The 23,715-nt window shown below is 36.5% G+C and overlaps 1 protein-coding gene across 1 annotated transcript; it reads right to left on the reverse strand.

Moving 5' to 3' along the window:
* Window positions 1-208: 208 nt before the first annotated feature.
* Window positions 209-22,385, reverse strand: LOC137928927 (uncharacterized). The gene is made up of 11 exons (XM_068771932.1): window positions 22,259-22,385; window positions 21,341-21,869; window positions 19,155-21,064; window positions 11,877-12,117; window positions 11,146-11,298; window positions 9,110-9,185; window positions 8,275-8,375; window positions 7,164-7,315; window positions 4,527-5,135; window positions 2,029-2,210; window positions 209-403 (listed from the first exon to the last, which is right to left on the reverse strand). The coding sequence occupies exons 1-11, from the start codon at window positions 22,383-22,385 to the stop codon at window positions 209-211; spliced, it is 4,275 nt and encodes a 1,424-aa protein (XP_068628033.1).
* Between the last annotated feature and the right edge of the window lie 1,330 nt (window positions 22,386-23,715).

The raw sequence follows: 23,715 nt of genomic DNA on the forward strand, positions 1-23,715 counted from the left end.
TTAAAGTCGCGAGAAACACTTCACGTAGACCACTTCTCACCGGTCCTTTTGAAAATGCCATGCCAGCCATGGTCATGCCAGCTGTCCAGATGCAGACGTCAAACACCTGATATGATTAAGTTAATGAAACACAAAAAAAAACTCAACATATATTTTAATTAAGAACAGAGAAATGTAGAACATATGAAAACAAATGTATGTATATACATTAAAATCTACTAAAGTTGCTATCGTTGTTGGTAGTAGACAAGTTGGGACCTTTAGCGTTTCCCTGTTGCTCTGCTTGCTGAACTGTGTCCGGTAGAGCTTGATTTGAAACATCCGGTACGATAATTGTAAGTATTCCAGCAATTGTGGACACTAACCCAAATGTAAGCGCCGGTAAACCGGACCAAAATTGAATCTGTTGAGAAAAAAATACATTTAATAAACTTTTAAGTTAAACGGTTTTTTGATACCCATGTTGTGGTGGTTGTGGAAAAATATGTACCTAGTCCGCCATATTGGAACGGCGTCCATCTTGAATTTTAAATTTTGACATAATCATCGTGTTTTACTAGTGTAGCCCTTTCATTTGATACCCATATTAAGGGGGTTAAGGAAAAATACGTAATCCGCCATTTTGTATCGGCGGCCATCTTAAATTTATAATGTTATTGATTTTATTATATTGTATTGTCATCTAAATTAAATGTGTGTACCAAATTTCAGATCAATCTGACAACGGGAAGGTGCTTAAATTTCAATTTCTAATTTTTATCCAAATAAATTCCGTACGGGTCGAACTAAATAAAACCGTTTAATAATTACTACTAACAAAATTACAATAATTATGCACTAAATCATTCTGGGTTCAAGCTGTTTCAAGCTAGTGCGATTGGTAATCAATACTAGTGAACATCCTATAGCTTAGATTATGATGACGTTTATGCGCATTTAGGTCCCGGAGTAAAGGTTGACCAGCAAGCGCTGTGAAGGACATTCACTCACAAGTTGGAAGACGAACTTTTTAAGACCCTCGGAATATGCCTGATGCAGGCCATTTTGAAACGGTCTCATTGGAAACCTTTGGAGAAGACCTAAATCTAGCAGTGGAAGTCTTACTGCTGATAATAAATTATGTATAAATGGAAATCTATGTCAAATGAAACCAATTTCTCACTTACACCATCACGTTCGGGCTTACTAAACTACTGGTTTCCAGTTTTGTTTCTTATCTTCTTCATAGCATTTTATCTTTATATCATGCACTTGATATTTTGATTCTTGTTTGTTCTGAGTATTTTTGTTAATGCTATGTTATTTTTATTAACTACCGCCAACATAAGATTCACGACATGTGATGAGTATAATGACATAGCTATTTTACGAGATCTAATTAGGAAACGAACGTAAGTAATCGACATAGTCCAGCAAATTGGCAGTTTGAAGTGGCAGTTTGAAGTGACAGCTTGATGTGGCAGCTTGAAGTCGCAGTTTAAATTGGCAGATTGAAGTGGCATGTTAAAGTAGCAGATTGAATTTACAGGTTGAAGTGGCAGTACATAGGTTAGGCTTACCCAGAGAATAAATTACTGCTAGGGTCTTAAGGATCAGTAGCAGAGATCACGGACTGAATATTGCAGAGTAAGACAGTCATCTGCAAAGTGGACAGACAACTTTAAATAGGTCGTCGAAAGACGCCAGTGAGAGGAAGTTATTTTCTAGTCCTATTAAAAATCTCTGAGGGAGGTCTATGTCCAACAGCGAATGTTTTATGGCTAAAATGATGATGATAGTGATGATTGATGATGATCATTTGTATTAAGAACGCTCGTTAAAGTGACACTAAAAATACCCAACTAAGCTTGGATCTAATGTAAGGTGAGGCATGTTATTTTAGAGGAACTCAATCTCGTACTACTTTCGGTCTAACTGGGCATTTTTGGCATTCTTATTTGACATACAATAATGATCAATCTAATTGGTTAAAAAAATTAAATTGGTTTGGAATAGATAATAGATATATACGAGTATAGTTTTTATTACCAGCAATGGTGTCTGCGGAGCAATAACAGATCCAATTCTACCCAAAGACGAACAAAGTGCGTGCATTGAATTTCTGGAGTACGTAGGAAATAGTTCCGTCGTATACAGATATGTTATATCGAAATAAAGAGAACTCATCAGCTTTCCAACCATGTACAACAATGTGGACAGCCATAAAAGATCTGAAAAAAAAATACAAAATATACAAGTCGGATCGCTGTTATTTTGAATGCCAAGAGATGGCGCTAGTAGTATATTACCTCGCACTATCGTTTGACACTGTATAACCAAATGTCAAGTAACCTCTCTGTTATGTTGTATATAATTAACTTAGAAAAACCAATTCTGATATCTTTTAGACCGAAATTGTTCCTATTTACAATAAAATAAACCTAAAGTTTTATATACTTTGTGGGAAAGGTATAACAGCGCAATCTCTATAAATGCTGAAGCATTTAGACAAGAGAAAATACTAACTTCTGCAATGGTATTCCAAAGCAAAATCTATAAGATCATTGAAAATTTGGTTAGATAAGGAGAAGAGTCGTTTTTTAAATTGTCATCAATGCATTGCCAAAAGACGTTCCTGAACTCCTTTCTCTATTACGCGATAATGAATAGCTGCAAGTATACCTACACTTGATCCTTTATAGGCGAAGCATTTGACCTCTGTACATGCTTGCCTAGATTAAACCTATTCACTCATATCTTGAAGACTCCTAAGTTATATTTGGCTGGAAACAATGACACCTGTAGTTTATTATACACCTTGGCTATTCGTACTATATAAGTATTAGCAATACGCTCAGTGCGGGTGGATGTAATTTCAATAGTGTACGGATATCGTGAATCCATCCATGTTGTTGTCCGATGTAAGAAAGGAGATGGGGGAATTGTTTGGTGTAACGCGCTGCACACTATCCAATATATAGTCTGTAGAATATGGAAAATCTGGAAACTTTTCAGCGATGTCCAAAGACTTAAATATAAATTTTCGAGTTTAAACCACGAACAATAGCGTAGTCCTATGACCAGAAGGTCTTTCAACCCTTTCTATCCGAAATCTATGATAAAGGCTTATGTCCAACAGTGCTTCTTTTTGTTGAAATGTTAATAATGATAGTCTTTTGGATGGGTTTTCTCCACCTAAATATGTCATGTTTAACCCTTAATTAGGCGCATTAAGAAAATCACTCAATTAGGCGCATGGGGTCTTAAATGACCTAAAAAAAATATTGGGAAAAGAGTATCAAAAAGGAATAAAACTTAATGGATTTCTATAGTAATTAATAAAGTTCTTTAATATACTTAACTTTAAGAAACAAATACTTACTATGACATTAAAAATATTAAAAAAAAAACAAAAACAGTCAACCTCTCTTTAAACTAATTTTTTTGGCATAGCCGAGATCAACTTAAGAAATAAAGTTTATTCAGCCTTATCAGCGGAATCTTCTGTTCTGCATCCGACGCAGTAAATCCTTGAGTGTTGCTGACAAATAAATTTACGACACTTGAAACATTTTGTTGGCACTTTTTTGTCGTCCTTTCTAGGACATGATGAACAGCGGCCGCGCTTAGCTGTCGATTGATAAACCGCCTTGTTCACATTATAAACTTCATGGAGCCGTTTTTTTGTTGTCGCTGGTACAGCACGTAGTTGTATGCGACCTTTTTGGTGATCTTCCACAAGTGCCGCAGCTATTTTCTTCAAGAAAATCCGTCTTGTATATGTCAAAATCTTCTCAGTATTCGCTTTGTGTATGACAAATGGGTTGATGTTAGAGATATGTTTATACTCCAGGTAAATGTAAAATAATATTTTGTGCTCGGGTCTTTACTACGTTCGATGGTGGTACTTTACACCATTTCACTTTCGGGCCATTTTTCTGAGTTTGTCGAGATAAAAAATAATTATCTTCCGTTGATACAGGGATGTCTTGGATATGTTCAGGCTCCTCAATTTCGCTTTCTGAATTATGAGCACTATCAATGACAGCATCGTTTAAAGTTTCATCTTGCGAATCCGAACCAGCAACTTCTTGCTCTTCATCAAGCACTTCATCCAGCCATTGCAATACTTGTTTGTCGTTAGGCACTTCAATTCAAAAAAAAGAAAAAGCATAGAAAAAAAACTCAAAAATACATAAAGAAATCTTACCGTATCAAAATACACACATACAAAGATAAACAGTAAACAATATACTAATATAAACACAAAAAAATCACAATAGTAAAAACTTACCTTTGCCAAAAAATGGAACGTAACTGGGCGCATGGGGTCAGCTCTCTAAAGGACAGCGATGTGTGTGCAAGAGTTAATGTTCTGAATGCGACTAATTTGCGTACCCCGGGTGGAATGAGGAAGCTAGAAAGAGCGTTAGTACGCTCTGAAGACTGTAAGCCAATATTTTTTGAATTTCAAGCGGCCCTGACCCCATGCGCCTAATTAAGGGTTAAAATTAATTATAAAATACAATCATATTTATTCTACTTACTTGATGGTGTGAAAGGTTGAGCAACGCACAGTATTGCACTAGTAAAGAAACAAAACATCAAAGGCTTTTTTCTGTTAAAATGAATTAGTGTAAACATTATTATAATCGATCCAGCCATATCCACAAAGCCTATGTATGCAAAATTTAGATATCTATTACCAGCTAAAGAAACCGAATTTATGGTTAAGCCATAATTAACGAAAGTCGATGACATCCACCAAACCAGGCACACAAAGAATCTCTTCTGTATTTGTTTAGATTTGATTGTAACTTTGATTACTTTAAAGAATTTCTTCGGGATAGTTTCACAGTTTGATAGATTTTCTAGAATCTTTCTATCTATCTGCAAATTATTTTTCTTTGCAGCTTTCTCTAGAATATTAGCCGCTTCTTGTTTTCTATCTTTAGTTAGTAACCATCTGGGGCTTTCGTCTAAAAGATAAGCGTATAATACAAAAAGCAGTGCCGGTGCATACAGAACACGTAAATACGTCCTCCAGAATGGAAAAAGCCATGCAATCAATGAAGTAAAAAATATTCCGAACGGATGTCCTAAAGTACATAATAAAATAAATTTCAATCTGTGCTTTGATGACATCACCTCAGTCACTGAAACAAAAATTTTATTAAAATATCATTGTTCAAACCAATAATACTTTGTATACACATACAGGATGATTAGTGCTAGGTGTAAAAAATTTAAACTGGTGAATGTATACATCATTTGTCAGCAAAAAACTTCAAAAGTTTTATTTAATTATATCGTCTTTATTGTACAACTAAACTCAGTATTAAAAAACGATAAGGAAACCTAGCAAAGTAACATAAATAATACCTGAAAAATTTAATGACTTATAGACAAGTACAAGAGGCGGTCTTATCGCTCGAGGCGATCTTTACCAGACAACATTTGGACGGAGATTAGAGACATGAAGGAGAGGGCAGTTTAGGGTGTACGAAAACATTCATACAAATGCAAACATGCAAACACACATACATATGTACGTATATATATGTTTCGCGGAAAAGTTATTACATAAATACAACATCCTACTATAGAAGCAAAGGAAGTGCTCTTTAACTATCTTTTTAAATAATGACTACAGCTGATACAACGAAGTAATCTGAATTTCGAACACACTCATTCTTATTATATTAACATTACGTTATTTTTTATTTCTGGAATTATCGACTTTTAGATATTAACTTTTAAATATTAACCAACAAAAAATGAGGTGTAAATTGAACCTTTAAAATTTTCTATACCTGTAACTAAACACTCAATTGGTAATATTTTTGTAGATTTTGCTTCATATACTACATTTTCATAAGTCGATGTTTTAATTTCTTTAATTTTTTTTCTCTTAAAGAGACTACAACTTAAATAACTTGTTTGTTCTTTTGTAAATTGGATCTATTTTTTATCGTTAGTATTAACACAAGACCGCTGACATGTAAACGCGTCCTACTTTTTTCAAGATAACATTTTCCAAGTTGTACCATGTTCTACACGGAACTCCTACGCCCTCGTTAATTCAGTAAGTTTCGAATATTAAAGTACATTAAATTGTAATAATCTAGAAAATTCTATGATCATTTTCGTACTCTATTTTGCTATAATATTGTATTATGGTACACAGAGGACGCTACTGCTTATCCTCTGGAAACTTATTTACAAGCAGTAGCAATCCTATGTAATTAATGCATAATATGATTATATCACGGGATTCGAACCCGTGATCTACGACCGCAAGTCTCAGTCGCCCACCGCTGGGCAACCACTGCAATATTTTTTATATTAAATAATACACGTTCGTAAACAATTGCCGAAGGCTTTTCATGTGCAAAAACAGTTTCTTTATAAACAGTGTCTTGCTAGTTAACCCTTTTCTCTATTATGTATCTGTAGAGATACATCAGAATTAAAAAAAATTGTGGCATGAATTTTGAACGCAAAGTAATCATTTGTATGTGAATGTTTAGGTAATTTCTTAATTTTCGAACGCTTTTTCAGTTTTTTCTGTTGGCATCCTTGGGGTCTTAAAAGTCAAGTGGTATGAATATTAATGTAATATTAAAAAAAATCTGCCAAGTTATGGGTTAAGAATGAATAAAGTTAATGGTATACTGTGAAAAAAACTAAGGTGAATTTATCCATAACTTGAAATTAATGCCCTCCCGATAAAACGCACTTTTGCCTATAATTTTCCTGTCCTCAAAACAGTCGATATAGTCTTTTTTTAGGTATAGCCTTCAAGGCCTTCGTTTCGGTTTTTATCTCCTCGTTCGTATCAAAAAGGTTCCGCATTGGCCATTTGACTTTGCCGAATAGCCATAAGTCGCTTGAAGCCAAATTAGATGAATACGGTGATTGCGGAACAATATGAATCGAGTTTTTGGCAAAAAAGTCGCAAGGAACCAATGTAGTATGAAATTGACTAATTGAGAATGGAAGCGTATGAGATCTCCAAATGATATCTCCACTTTTAACAAACAGACACTTATCAAATGTTATACACAGTTCTACCAACCTAGGAAAAAAATACCTGCATTCTTAACGCCTGTGAGTTTTAAATAAAAATTTCACCATACATTTTCATCACAGAGTATAAAGTGTGCAAAATAAAATGTTCATACTTAAAATAAATGCCGGCGACATGCAATCTCCAATCGCAGCTTCGAAGAACTCTAGTGTACAATACAACCAATACCAAGGTGAAAAACTTTTTGACACGCCGATGATACCTCCGATTGTACCGGTCAAGACCACAGCGTTTTTCCTTCCGAACCTAAAAGATTACATACCTATAAGATATTATAGTAAAATCCATATTTAGGCAGTACTGGCATGAAATTTAGCTTAACTTCTTACGTTTCATTATCATCATTATTATAATTGTAGTCGCAGAACATCTACTGCTAGAAAAAGGCATACATAGATTTTCAAAAGAACAGGTAAGAAGAGTCTTGCACCCTGAAACTTGAGGCGACCTTAACAAAGTCATCCGTCAATCTTGTGTGGAGACGTCGTACTACACTTGCTAGTCCGTGGTCTTATTTCCAAAGCCTTAAGGCATAGCAGGATTACGTCGGTGACTTTCATTCATTAACAAATCTCCTCGTTTTTGATTTGATATCATAGAGAAATCTGGAGCGAAGGCCTTTTTATTTCTCGTTGCGACTATTATATTGATAAATATGTTGTACAGTATTAATTATAAATTACAAATTTAAGCAATACAAATAAATCTATTTTTTTTAGATTTTTAGAAATGAGTAGAAATATAGATAAAAACACCTAATATAAATAGACCCATGTATAAGTGTATGTCAGTGTGTGTGTGTGTGTGCAAAATGCTATTAAATGTAGTAAATATGTGTCTGAGTATTTTATTCAATGCACTCGCTGCACTGGGAACAATCTTCATTAATGTAAAAATCATAATTAATGTCAGACTATCTAATATATATTTATGTAAACGTGTGTGTGTATATATATACAAATATTTTTCTACAAGAAGAAAGATATTTCTATCTACATCATTAGATGTAGATAATCTTATGAAATCATGATAGATGTAGATAATCTTATGTAATAATCTTATAAAATCTTGATGATTAAATTTACGTAATTATTACGAACAAAAGAAAATTTATAGTATATAAATTACATTGCGGCTTACATTAATTACCTTTTCATTGTTCCGTGTGCAGCGAATGCATTGGCTAAAAAATATTATATATTTACCTGTCTGAAAGTGGTCCCACGATAAGTAAACCGGCCATAGTACCAAAACTATGTACGGATCCCACAAGGGTTAGTTTCCAATCTTGATTAGCTAGATCATACTGAAATATACAGTAAGGACTATATTATTAGTACTTAGTTTAGATGCTGAGCTTTGACATTTAGTATCTCTATCAAACATCGAATGTAGAGAATAACGTTTTTCATGTGTTTGAATCTCGCGATCCGAAACCAATCACAATATTTGCTTTTACACAACCAACTTGGTAGAGACATCTCTGCTCTACATTCCATAGAATCAAAAACACGTCTGCACGTTTCGAAGATTTCATTTTGTGAATATCAAAATGTCTTTCAAGTTTGCTGTTGCAAGTTTATATTTATAACATTGTAACAACCTTTTAACCATGTTTATGTAAATAAAAATATTTAATTTATAACTGGACTAACATTTTAACATTTCAAGAATGCATAAAAATAAATATTATTTGTTTACACGAAATATACATATTCTTCACATATGTTATTCATCATCATTTAAGCCGAAGGACTAAGACACTACCAATAGAGCCGAATGGAAGCGGCCTGATTCCAGCATTATCCAACATCTTTAACAAAGCCCTGAGTCTGATGAAGCTGTAAAAGCCAAAACGGCTAACAGCGCGCATCAACATTCGAATATAGCCATAATTTAACAAAGTCGTGTGTCCTTGTTAGCGGACGTTCTATGCTGCGCAGGTTAGACAAATAATTATTTCTACTTTATTATTATATGTAATGATTATTATTACATCCCTGACTCAGACGTAAGTTAAATAAAAATAATTAATTTTACCTCAGCTACGAAGGAATCAGGATCGTCATATTGCCACTCCACACATTCCCCTGTGCTACTGTTCAAGGTTTTGCAACTAAAAAAAATACAATTATTTATTAATTATCGCATAAATAATCGCTAGATGTCGCTTAGACAGGATACTCCTTAGCGTATAAAACCTTAGTGTATTTCGACCCAGAAGGTAAACAAGTAGTCTAGATGAAGTTATTAGAAGATGCATGGTGCAAGCCACATTCAACCAGTCTCATTGAAAATCTATAGGGGAGATACAAAATATATCTAAAATTAACGAATTGTAAAAAATCTTGTACCTCCTAAGAGGTGAATTAAAAAGATAACTATACATGTAGAGTTTCTTCCTGTTCCTTCTGTACAATCATAGCATGTTGCAAAGCAGGGTAGAATAAAAATAAAACAAATTATAAATATATATAATAAAAAAAAAGAAAAAAATGATTAATACGACTAACTAAAATGATCTATTAATATAATATAATACATTTAACCTTTATCGGTCGCAAGTCACCTCTGACGTGATTTCGGTAGTTCTCTACAGCGGTCGTGTGGCATATGAGGTGACAAGTTGGATCATGTTGAAACTTGCTGACTATTGAATGCGCATACGACTGTCTTTTCAGTTTATCATTACCAACAATGCAATTACTTCATGCAACATATCAATATTTTTTTTGGTGATTGATTTTTTTTTGATAAAATTTTTTATTTATTAATTTTAATACTAACTTCAACATCAGATAATGAATGGAGATTGGATGGGAAACTACATATCTTGCAACCTGATGGTACAGGAATACATAATAACTGTTTTTATTTAATGTAATCAGTCGTTACTTTGCGGAAGTCCAGTAAGAAAAGGACCAATATTTAGCCACTTCCGCATATGCAGTGGTAGTTGAGTAACAAAGTGCAATGCAAAAAAAGACTATGTGTTTGGAACTAATGGGTGTAACTACTGAAGATGCCCCGTGGAGGGTTGAAACACGTGTTGAGTGGTTTAACGGTGGCAGTTGTGTAATTCGCATTGTTTGCAGCATACGCATTTATCAGCGGGCTGGCGGGCGGAGCACTTTGTTGCATGACTACCACTGCATATGCAGAAGTGGCTTAATATTGGTCCTTTTCTTACATAATGACTGCTTAGTGTGTTCTAATCGTAAGTAGCCTGGAGGAAGGAAAACAGCACTATACTATTGTGAAACGTGAAAAAGAAAACCATTCCCTCATGTTGGAGATTGTTTCAAAAATACTATATGATAAATACATATAAATAAATGTCTTACTTCTTCAGAAAATAAATATTTTTTTAAGAAAATTGTTAAATTGAAATGAATAAACATATTTTTCTCTTATTTATTAAAAAATAGAGACAACCTGATGAAAATTAACACGTTCACTGCGGCTTGAGGTCGATTCAGCCTCATGGTAAACTTTACACTGGTGAGGCGCGTAAAACTCGTGTTTTCTTTCTAGTGCGGCGGCTGTTTACACTCAACCGTATGAGGTATGAAAAAGACAAATATAGCTTTCTTTATGTCTGCGAAGCATTGACTCAATATTGTAAAAAATATTGATGAACACGAGGAAGAAAAGGCCTCAACCGCACTACTAGGAAGTTCAGCTTGAGGCTGATTCGACCTCAGCCGCACCAGCTGAAAGTTCTTCAAAATTGGGCCCGCAGTGAACGTGTTAAGCCTACGAAACGTGACGTCCGTTAAGAGTTAAATGTCTACATATACTATTTATATATAAAAAAACAATAAAATCAAATTATCGTGATGATTACACCAGCTTGTCCAGTAACAGCTTACGAACCTGTTTTAAAAGCGTAATCATTCCTGTCCATCTTAATAGAAGAGGGTGAACGCCTTCCAGAGAAGAATATATTATATTGCGAAGCAGGAATTAGTAAAATAAATACGAAGGTGAAGTGAAAGAAAAGAGTAAAAAGAAAAGTCTGGTTAGTAAAGAAGAAAGAACGGTATATTGAAAAGAAAAGCCTTAAAATACACTACCTGTGTTTCGCATATACAGTGACGAAAACGTAGTTGGTAGAGAACATCGCATTGGATGCAAATCCGAAGAAGAGCAATGCAGCGATTTTCAGATGGTATGGATTGAAGATACGAAAACATTCTAGCACGTCTTCCAATGTCTTTACGTTATCACTGACAGAAATCACACCCATCTTGTTAAAACACTAACTTATTTTTCTTTTTTAAAATTATTTCACATAGATATAAAAGTATTTGTTCGATTTTCAAGAGTAAAGAATTTTTTTGCGACACAATATCTAAACTACATAAAACGTTTTCACTTCACTTACCAGATGATAATATATTATCGTCTAAAATAAATATTTGTGTCGTTTTATCACTATAACCTGTTTGGTTTAATTTAGTCATATAATTAAGTCTTGTTTTACTTAAAACCAACAGTTTCTTTTTCTTAACAATAACTAAACTTAAAAAACTATTTTGGTTAAGTTATGTAGATGATTCAAAATGCAATTCCAAGTTTTAACGAAGAGCGTAAAGTCAACAATAGAAATAAAGATAAACCTAACCTTAAGGTTCATAAATCCTTATAATGTTTTGTATTAATGTCCTTGAATTATCATGTGAAGGATATTTTAAATGATAATAAAGCTTGTGAGTAAAATGCTCCTGCTGTGTTTAATAATTTGTAAATGTCATCATCATTTGTTCGTATGTCCCCAAGATGGGGTAGGAGGCGTCCACAGTACGTCGCCATCCCGAGCGGTCTTGAACTCCGCGCTTCACTTCGCTCCACGTCCTTCCAACTGCCTTCATTTCTGCAGTAATCGTACGCCAGAGTTCGAAGTCTTCGCTTTCTTTGAGGATTCCATTCCAGCTCTTGCCTCGGTATGTGATCAGGGTCCCTTCGAAACGTGTGGCCTATCCAGTTCCACTTGCAGCGTCTGATCTGCTGGTCGATGGGCGTCTTTTCGCAGCGTTTCCTGAGATCTACATTGGAGAATTTCTCAGGCCAGTATATACCGAAAACACCTCGAAGACAGTTGTTAACAAAGACTTGGAACCGACGCTAGATATCTTTGGTGACCTTTTACTCGTATGTCTAGCATCCATATAGCAAGATGGTTATCATATTGGACCGGAATATTTTGAGCTTAACTCTCCTAGTCAGTTTACGTGAATTCCATGCAGAACGGAGTTGTGCGAAGGCTTCCCTTCCTTTCCCTCTCCTCCTGTTCGGTCCCTTCTGATTCCGACACTACGCTACCGTGGTAAATAAATGTGTGGATTCTCTCCACTCCCTCTGTGCCAATAAGCAACGATAAAGAAATTGTTGCTCCGCACCTCACTTCTAGGGGTCTCCCGGGTGTTAATTTTAGGTCCCGTCTCCAAATCCTCTCGCTGTAAGTTTCCAGTTTGGCTTGTATGCAAGCATACGTGTGGTTCAATAGGCATAGATTATCGGCATAGTCCGAATCTTCCAAGACTTTGGACAGTTCCCACTCTATGCCACGACGCTTGCTGTTGATAGTGTTGTTCATGATGCCATCCAGAACGACAAGGAAGAGAAGATGTTAAAAGAGGCACCCCAGTCGCACACCTGCATGGACCCATATATCTTCTGAAACGAGGCCGTCATGAGTCACTCTACAAGAATATTTCCCGTAGATGGCCTTGATTATGATGGTGAAGTTCTTGAAGACACAGATTTCACGCAAATTGTAAAAGTACCCACCAAAAAATCTGTACGTGTTGATTGTGGGTTCTTCTTAGATCCGAGCGCGCTTGTAACGCTTGGAGGTTGCTAATAACAGGGAGCTCAAACTCTTTCTAGTTTCATATGTGTATGCCAAATTATTAAAAATTCTCATTACATTGTTATGATCTAGGAGTAAATGTATATACTTTACCACCAAAAATCATCGTAATCATGTAATCCCTAAAGATTATTTTGGTGTAAAAGTTAAAAAGTTTGATAACAATAAGAAAATATAAACAGATAATCTAGAATATTAACCGAATGTTCTCTAAAGTTTTAACCCAGAATGCATAAATTTGCGACTCGAATTCGACTCGTAACAAACAAAACTAGTAACTAAGTTACAAATAAACTATAACGGGATATTTAATATAACCAATTTGTACACTCAATGTAAAACAGCTTCGTCTCGACCCTAACATTTCCAAGTTTCATAGAAATAATTTTAATAACTTGTCAGAAAGTAGAAAATATGCAGATCGCTGGAATCCAGGAAGGACTTTTATGACTTTCCAATAAATTGTCGGGATACTTCGCTTAATAGCTTTAAAGGGATTACTCTTTGAAATTTGCACAGCGCCACCACTCCGGAGCTGTGACAAGGTCTGTTAAAATAATTTTAATAAATTTTACATATTTTGAATTTAGAACACGTATCTTGAAACTGTTACAATTCTAGAAAGTGTCGCATCTGTACAAGTGATGACAGAACAGATAAACGATCATTGTATTTCATTCACAAAACGTTCACTGCTTGAAAATGCCTTAAACTTAAACTATAGAAGAAAATGCTGTAATATTTAAATATCATAAGAATCATCCTAAATCGAGAGCTATGTTAGCACTTTTGAACCTCCACATGCACTCGCCAAAAATTTCATACAGAACCGGTTATTAAGTTATTTTTGGTCCCATTTTTGGAGTCACATTGACATTTATTCATCTTCAATCTTTGGTTTTTATAATTATCTTTTTTGTACATTCTTATTCCTTTTTCTATTTATTGTTGGCTATATCACAGATTAAGTTAAGTGAGAATTTTTATCACATTTATTTGTACTTATCTAATGGATTCAGGCATTATTTAATCCATCCTAAGTAAGAAAAGGACCAATAGCTACTACTATATAGCTACTTCCCATCACTCTGTGTTTAGCACTAATCTGTGTAACATTACTTCTGAGGATGCCCCGTGGAGGGGTGAAACACGAATTGAGTGATTTAACGGTGGTAGTTGTGTAATTCGCATTATTTACCGCATGCGCATTTATCAGCGAGTTGGCGGGCGGTGCACTTTATAGCACACTACTGCTGCATGGCGGAAGTAGCTATATATTGGTCCCTTTTCTTACTTATTTGCACTTGTTATTTATTATCTTTTACTATATACTCATCATTGCTCACCAATGAGTTGATATTGTTCTCATCTTTTCTCTCTGCTAGTCGAGACTGGCGTTACATTCTTAACAACCCGAAGACGGAACATCTTGTGATCACGTGCACCACATTACGGTCCAAGTTCGAATCACAGATACACGAGGGACTCACCTTGAACTTAAACCTATATAAGTACTTGGAATCCACGATGTCCTGTGAACATTTGGACGAGGAAAGTACCCAGGTCCGGAAAATCTGATAAGACTTAATCGTCCTGGAAAAATATAGAGAACCAGTTGGAAACGATCTGCATTTAGAATCTTCTGAGGACCGTATTAAGGTCTTCTGTTTACTCTGGAGCGAACGTCTTATACTGATTGTTGATCTGTGGTCTCCACTAAGGATTCTTAAAAACTAAATGTTGATCTGTTTTCATCGTGTGTTCATGATAATTCACTGCATTTTATTACAGAGTGTTACAAAGTCAGCGAGCGTCCTCTACCGCAAAAGACGTGAAACACGTTCCAAAGATAAAAATTTAATGAAGTACTTTTACGAAGAAAGTACATAAAGTAATGTTCTGTAACACAACTTTGTTTTACAGAAGCCAGTATTTCGTAGAAACATTTTTACTGTGAAATATATACATCTAATATAACTTTAAACAACTTTGCTATTTATAAATGAGTATTCTTTCTTGAATCTATTTTAGTATTTTTATATAATTTGACCGTGTTCATATATACACCTGTTTCCGAACATATAAAATAAATATGTTAATATGTTAAAAAATATGTTTCTGTGTAAAAAAAGTTATTGGTACTGCCAAAAATAATTATCGCAATCAAAAATTTCTACAGCTATAAATAGATAATAAAGTAATAAAACAGATATACAGCTAAGTTAATTATATATATATATATATATATATGTATATATATATATATATATATATATATATATATATATATATATACACACACATATACATATATATCGTCGATTCAGCACATAGGCACCCATTACCTCTCCAAAAGATATCTATGGAGAGATATACTATATTAACCACGCTTGACACACAGGCTGGCGATCGCAGTATGGTTTTATGGTACACAGAGGACGCTGCTATCCATCCTTTGGAAACTTGTTTGCGAGCAAAGGCAATCTTAAATAATTAATCCAGAAAGTGTGACTTATTTAAAATTGTATCTCGGGAATCCAACCCGAGACCAGTGGTCGAAAATCACAGTCCTCTATCGCTGAATTACCACAGATTCATTACAATAATAAAGAATTTTTATACATCTGTTAATACAACATACAATATTCAAAGTACTCTGTGAAGAGAATCATATAAATATGTGTCTATATTGACTATTATTGTTTGCATTATGTCTACTGATTTCACTATTATTTATCACAGCACGTCCATTTAAAATGTCATAATCATTTAAGTCCGTACTCTGGAGATATGCTTCCTTCATAAATTTAAATATGACAAGTTGGACGTGGCATCTAACATCTCTATAACTCTGTGTTTGGCACTAATCGGTGTAACATAACTCCTGAGGATGCCCCGTGGAGGGATGAAACACGTGTTGAGTGATTCAACGGTGGCAGTTGTGTAATTCGCATTGTTTGCCGCATGCGCATTTATCAGCGCGCTGGCGGGCGGTGCACTTTGTTGCACGACTACCACTGCATGTGCGGAAGTGGCTTTATTGGTCCTTTTCTTACTTATCTTTCAACGACCTTACCCAGGTAGTATCATTTTGGAGGTTGTACACTACGTTTTTCGATCAGTAATCTCTGCTTCAGAACTTTACTTAAGATATATTATTAGCACAATTTGTTTTTATCAACAGGAAATTGAACAAGTAATGCATACGAGATACATAGATTATTCACATAATGTACGATGATCTTTTGAACTGTTAGCATGATAGCATATTGAATTATACAACACCTTATCTCAAGAATTGAATCGCTATGTATAGGGTTTTGTTAACATGGCGTGTAGTACTTTAACTATATTTTTTATGGACCTCATTTTTGAAGACTTCTCATACACCACCCGCCTTGGGTACATACTGGCAATTTTGGCTTAAAAAATTTTTTACATTTTTTTTATTCGCCCACACTTCTTATATATATCATAATATCTCACTCGTTCTGCTTTTTTCTCTCACATTATCTCTCATTCTTATTCATTCTTTTACCTTTCATACGTGGCATCTTTTTATACACAGGTCCTTCTGATATGTTACATTTCAATATTTACTTTGTTTTCTATATTTATTTAACTTTTTACAATTCTCTAATTTGTTATTTTTCTTTTATTATTTGCTTTTTATATCTATTCGAGAAACCGGAAAGTAATGTCGCTTCTTAATTTAAATTCGCTCGACTACGTTTTTATCATGTTTTTATTTCTGAACAACAACATATTCACCTTCATTATCAACAACATTTTTGCCATTTAGTACACAAATTTTCAATACCGTAGCGGTAAAAATCAATCGTTATCTTTGTAAAATATTTCGAAAGAAACGTAATTACTTACGTATTCCCCTTATATATCACATTTTTATCACTTTTGAGATGTTAGAGATATACAGGATGATTGGTTATAACTGTTAAATCTATATGTGGTCAATACATAGCTATACATTCCACCACATTTAAAGCTTTTACATATATTTAATTACCAAGTATAAAATAATCACTGTGTAATATGCTATTTTTTTTTCTATTGCAATGTTACAAACCTAAAACTTCTGGCAGTACAATATATGAAGACACAAATAGTATACAAAAATTAATTTTGATATTTTACAAATTCAAATTCGGAAACGTTTTTTCTTACTACATTAAAAATTCTAAAAACATTGATTTTTTGTTACAGTATTTCATGCAATTGATAACACATACATTCTTTCCTAGCTATACTATCCACCCTTTGAAAATTTTACACCTAAAACCAATCAAAGTGGATAGTTGAAGAGATCTTTACCTGATAAATATAAAATTTGATAAATAGAAACAAGAGTTGAGCTAATATATAAAATTTATAATTGTAAATAAAAGTGTAAAGATAGGCAATTAAATAAATAAAATAATACATATAAAATGTATACCTAGAAAAAATGTGGTAAAGAATAAAAACAAAGAAATTGTAATAGGAAAAGAAAGTATGGTATCGAATAAAAGGAAAAATGGTCATAAAAGAGTAAGAAAGAAGAATTGTAGAAAGAAAGAAAATAAAGGAATGAAAGATCATAGGAGGGACGATAGAAGAGCGCGAAATTAAAAAATTTAGATGAAAAAATTATTAAATAAAACAAAGTCTCTGTCCCACAATAGATAGGGGTACTAGGGGTCCATATAGCGGGGGACATAAAAAACACATGAAATCAATCAAAAGCAGCCATTTGTTCTGCTACTTCAACCTGACAAAAATATGTGTAATACAATTAACCTAGTAATTAACATTTAGTACATTACATAAAGAATGCTTTATATGACGAGTTTATTCAATACCGTCTGTGTTATGCGCGTTTTAAAATCTAGAACGTTAATTGCGGACAGTGAATTGATAAATAAAAGGTCAAGCTACTCCGTCATAAAATACGTTTCATTTAACTTTTTAATTAGATTATAAACTAATTATAAACTCAAATGACGATACAACTACATTAGACGTTAAGTATATATATATATATATATATATACATATTGGATTGTATATATTTTGAAGTTTTACTTATTCCTAACGCTTTTAAATATATGAAAAGCAATAACATAAGTAAATATATACATGTCTTCTCCCAGCAGTGGTGCTTTCCGATATATTGTTCCGAAGTAATGTTTGTCAGGCAAAAGAAACCATGTCGAGTTTCCAATCTAGTTATAATTCTAAACGCATATGAAGTAACAACTCAAGCCAAGGTTTCGTCTCAAAGCCAGATCACACCATGCGGTACCCCATTCCGATTATATAATGTAATGGTCGAGCCGAGGTTGTAGAGAGCGTTCTTTATATGAGTTAGTACAAGGAGAAGCGTCTTCCTCGCTCAGATCTCAAGCAAGCGGAGCCTGTAAATGTGAACAAACTAACAGTATAAAGCGTGCGTGCATGGGTACTTAGCAAGCTTTTTTGAAAGAATAGAAGGTGCGAGGGCAGAATGGGAAAACTTATACTAAAACCAACGTATTTGTGCGAGAAAGTTGAGGGGCAAACTGACATGCGCTCCGCGTCAAAATCGTACCGGGACTGGATTCCGCGCCGGCGCAGCCGCTGCACTGCGTGAGCGGGGGTTGCGCGGGCGCGGCGGGCCGTGACCTACATAGCCGGCCGGCAAGCATATGTCGCAGCTAGACTGCTAAAATAAATGTTGCGTACAATGTCAGTTTGACCCTAGAATATTTATTTATTGAATACATATATGCAATTATAAGTAGATACAATTGAAATTAATTTAGGTGTTTAGGTTTATGTAAATAAAATCTTTTTTATTAAAATAAATGTAAATAAAAATTTTGACAAATAACAATTTAAATAAAGTGACTAGTGGTAGTGAGATCACTACATCAGCCCCCCCTTGAGACCGTCAAGGGCGATAATAGTTAGGAAACCTTACTTTTCGTCCAGATCGCGTAGTGTGAGTATTTTTCTCAGGATCTGGTGAGCTCTGGTTTCCTGAGCGTGTCGCATGTGTTTTTGTATCGTGTTTGCGTGTGTCATGTGATTGTGTCTGTGTTGTAAGAGTGGAATTAGTTGAATGTGTTGCTGTGTGTGTTGTGTGTTTAGTAGGTGTGCATGGAGTGGTGTCTGTGTCACGTAGTATGTAAGCGGGCTTAACTCGGTCTACCGATACTGTGACTTTTTTACCATTGACCAGGATAGCGAAAACTTTATCGTCACGCTGAAGCACCTCGTACGGTCCGGTATACGCGGGTTTTAAGGTACCGCCGACAGTACAGTCACGCAAGAATACGTGACTGCAAGTGGCTAACTCCTTGAAAACGAACGTCGGACGCGTACCACTATGGCGAGCTGCAGGTGAAGGCTTCAAGCTCTGAATTATACTCCGTAGTCTTGACGTAAACTCCATCAAGTCTAGGGTATAGTCTGCCTTTGAGTCAAAAAATTCACCTGGCAGGCGTAGTGGTTCGCCATATACTGGCTCGGCTGAGGTAGCGTGCAGGTCTTCCTTGTAGGCACTTCGAACACCCAACAAAACAAGCGGGAGGGATTCTACCCAATTCCCATCACCGTGACAAACTATGGCAGACTTCAACTGTCGATGGAATCTTTCCACGAGACCATTGCAGGCCGGATGATAGGCTGTGGTTCGGCGGTGGTTGAATCCAGAAATGCGTGAAAGATTCTTAAATAACGCGGATTCAAACTGCCTGCCACGATCGGTAACGATGTCAGCAGGACAACCAAATCGGGATATCCAGCCACTGAGTAGGGCTCGTGCCACTGTCTCGGCTGAAATATCTGCCAAAGGAATTGCCTCAGGCCAACGCGTAAAGCGGTCGATGGCAGTGAGACAATACCTAAAACCTTGTGACAGAGGCAATGGTCCTACCAGGTCGATATGGACGAACTTGAAACGAACTGCAGGAAGTTTGAAGGTGCCAACGGGAGCGCTTGTGTGGCGTGTAATTTTCGAACGCTGACACGCTAAACACGTTCGCACCCAGCTCCTGCAATCTTTTTTTACCTCTGGCCACACGTAACGCTCGGAGACTAGTTTGGCTGTTGCATTAGCCCCGGGGTGACTGAGAGAATGAAGGCTCTCAAATACCCGTCTCCGTAGCATCTTGGGGACGAAGGGCCGTACCACGTTGGTACTGACGTCGCAGAACAGCTCCGTGTTGCAGCCTGGAACCTTAAGTTTTTTCAGGCACAGTGACGTGGAGCCTTCTGCGAATTGAGTGAGCTCTGGATCGGAGTGCTGAGCGACTGCCAGCTGCTCCGGATCTACTGGCTGGGAAATTTCTGCAACTCGCGAGAGGGTATCGGCCACCACATTGTCTTTACCGGATATGTGCTGTATATCGGTGGTAAACTGCGCGATCAGATCCAGGTGCCGGAACTGTCTGGGCGAGCAGTTTTCTTTCCTATTGTGAAAAGCGTAAATCAGCGGCTTATGGTCTGTATAGACCGTGAAGACTCGGGCCTCGAGCATGTGGCGAAAGTATTTTATACTTTCATATACGGCGAGCAGCTCTCGGTCGTAGGGCGAGTATTTTTGCTGAGAAGAACTCAGCCCACGAGAGAAAAATGCTAGTGGCTCCCACGACCTATCGTTCCTCGACTGCTGCTGCAAGACGGCGCCAATAGCCTTATCGGACGCGTCGGTGACAAGCGCTAATCTAGCGTCACAGCTGGGATGAGCCAGCAAGGCGGCCTGACATAGGCCTTCTTTACATGTCTCAAAAGCCTCGAGCGACTGTCCAGTGATATCAACAGGATGTGAGCCTTTCACTGATCCTGTGAGAAGCGCGTTGAGAGGAGCTTGTTGTGAAGCTGCACTTGGGATGAACCTGCGGTAAAAGTTTACCATCCCGAGGAACCTACGAAGTTCTTTCACTGTTTTAGGGACAGGGAAAACCTTGATCGCCTCAACCTTCGCCGGCAGCGGTGTGGTACCTTTACCTGAAATGCGATAGCCCAAAAAAGTGACTTCCGGCGCGCCAAACACACATTTGGCCGTATTGACGACCATGCCGTACTGCTTCATCCTGGCGAAAAGTTGTCGCAAGTGATCTTCGTGCGTCTTCTGGTCCCTAGAAAATACAAGAAAATCGTCTAGGTAAGCGTAGGTGAAATCCAGGCCCCGTAGCATCTCATCGACGAAGCGCTGAAACGTCTGTCCGGCATTACGAAGTCCGAACGTCATATAAGGAAATTCGTACAGACCGAACGGCGTCGTGATGGCTGTCTTCGCGATGTCATCCGGATGCACGGGGATCTGGTTGTAGGCTTTTACCAGGTCAATGGTAGAAAAGATTGTGCAACCTGACAAACAATGGGAAAAGTCGTGTATGTGTTTGATGGGATACCTGTCGGGTACAGTTCGGGCATTCAGCATGCGGTAATCCCCACAAGGACGCCACCCGTTGTCCTTCTTGGGGGCTAGGTGGAGGGGTGAAGCCCATGCAGACTTCGAAGGACGGCAGGTACCGTTCTGCAACATCGCCTCAAACTCCGACTGGGCAATCTTAAATTTATCAGGCGCAAGCCTGCGTGGTGTGCAAGAGACCGGTGGCCCAGGTGTAGTGCGGATGTGGTGAACTGTGTTGTGAGTCAGTGTGCGATGAACGCCGTGTGGGCGAGTGACTTCAGGGAATTTGGCAAGTATGTCGTGATACACCGAGTGACCAGATATCACCTTCACCGAAGAAATACTCTCGTTAGTATTCGCGGGTGACGCTACAGTCGCGAGCGTTGTGACGCCGTCGATGAGTCGCTGGTTTCGTACATCTACCATAATATTGTAGTGTGAAAGGAAATCAACGCCTATTATCGCCCTCGTAACGTCAGCTACAATAAAATTCCACGAAAAGTCACGGCGCAGGCCTAGATTAAGCACTAAGTTGTAAAAACCGTAAGTGTGAATAATTGAGCCATTCGCAGCACACAACTCGAAATTTGTTTTTGAGCGATATTGTTTTAAATATTTACGGGGAAACACACTCAAGTCACTTCCTGTATCGACTAATAACTGTAGTTTAGTTCGTTTATCCGTGACGAATAGGCGACCGGTAGTCGAGCAGTCGTCGGCCGCCATCACCGACTGCCTTTTGCGTTTCCCGTAAAATCGCAGGGCTTGACACACTTATTTGCTGAGTCCGCGAACTTGCTATGGTACCAACAGATTGGGAACTTTCTATAGTTTGAGTGAGACCTAGTGGATGATGCTGATGAACGACCTCGACGTTTTGAGAAATTCCGATTTTTTGACTTTGACCGCGACATACGGTCGACTTTTTCCGTCAATGCTTGTACTTGTCGGGTCAATGCGGCTATCTCACTAGATCCACCTGAAGACGTACCCGAAATTCCGTGTTCATCCGATCCTTTGTTCTTGTTCTCCTCATTCGCCATTTGTTCCAAAGGTGGTCACCACTAAAGCGTGCGTGCGTGGGTACTTAGCAAGCTTTTTTGAAAGAATAGAAGGTGCGAGGGCAGAATGGGAAAACTTATACTAAAACCAACGTATTTGTGCGAGAAAGTTGAGGGGCAAACTGACATGCGCTCCGCGTCAAAATCGTACCGGGACTGGATTCCGCGCCGGCGCAGCCGCTGCACTGCGTGAGCGGGGGTTGCGCGGGCGCGGCGGGCCGTGACCTACATAGCCGGCCGGCAAGCATATGTCGCAGCTAGACTGCTAAAATAAATGTTGCGTACAATGTCAGTTTGACCCTAGAATATTTATTTATTGAATACATATATGCAATTATAAGTAGATACAATTGAAATTAATTTAGGTGTTTAGGTTTATGTAAATAAAATCTTTTTTATTAAAATAAATGTAAATAAAAATTTTGACAAATAACAATTTAAATAAAGTGACTAGTGGTAGTGAGATCACTACAAGTAGATACCAAGGTAACAAGTACTTTAATTGTTCAGTCTTGTTTCCCTTGAGGTCTATTTAAATCAGTTTGGCCAGACTAGATATATCCCGAGACTCTAGGACCCCTACTAAAACTGTAGAAGTAAATATGAAAATATTTAATATTACTTAATTCAAAAAAAAAGGTCAGTATCATGTTTGCTAGGAGAGATCAACTGCAAATCTTAATTGAGGGCCTATCTCTCAACGGTATCGAGCGACTTTCCACGACCTTATATAGTCTGCTCACCTCGTGAAAAGTCCTATTTAATTCTATATTTATTGAAAACATATTGGCTAATATATATACATATATAAAAATATATATATTTATATATATATATATAAATAATTCTCTAAAATTAAATCATTCGTGTAGCGCAATAATATCTAACAATAAATAGCACGTAGTAAAATAATGTAAAAATTTTAAAATTTTTTTTAGTTATGTACCAAATTAATAAATTTGGTATAAAATTGTTATTAGTACTGAAAATACACATTGTTTCTCAAAATAAATTTATTGAAGTTTAAATTATTCCAGCTATGAATATGGAATCTAGTTCCGGCTGAGTTTTTTTATAATTTTCCTGGTATACTCTATTTATGAATGACATAAATAATTTTCCACGAACTCCTTATTTAAGTCCATCGGTTTTTTTAACATTTTTTCCATGTTTTTCTCCGTATATTTAAAAGAAAATATTTTCTCTTATCGAAAAATTGCTGCCGTCGCGGCAAAGCTGACATAACAAACATTTCTTTATAATTAAATGTCCCTAAATCAAAGATCACTATATTAATTAGTATTATTGTTCT

The sequence above is a fragment of the Battus philenor genome, unplaced genomic scaffold, assembly GCF_028537555.1.
Source record: "Battus philenor isolate CCGP_79_NKW_IND1 unplaced genomic scaffold, ilBatPhil1.0.hap1 SCAF_4, whole genome shotgun sequence".
Lineage (NCBI taxonomy): Eukaryota > Metazoa > Arthropoda > Insecta > Lepidoptera > Papilionidae > Battus > Battus philenor.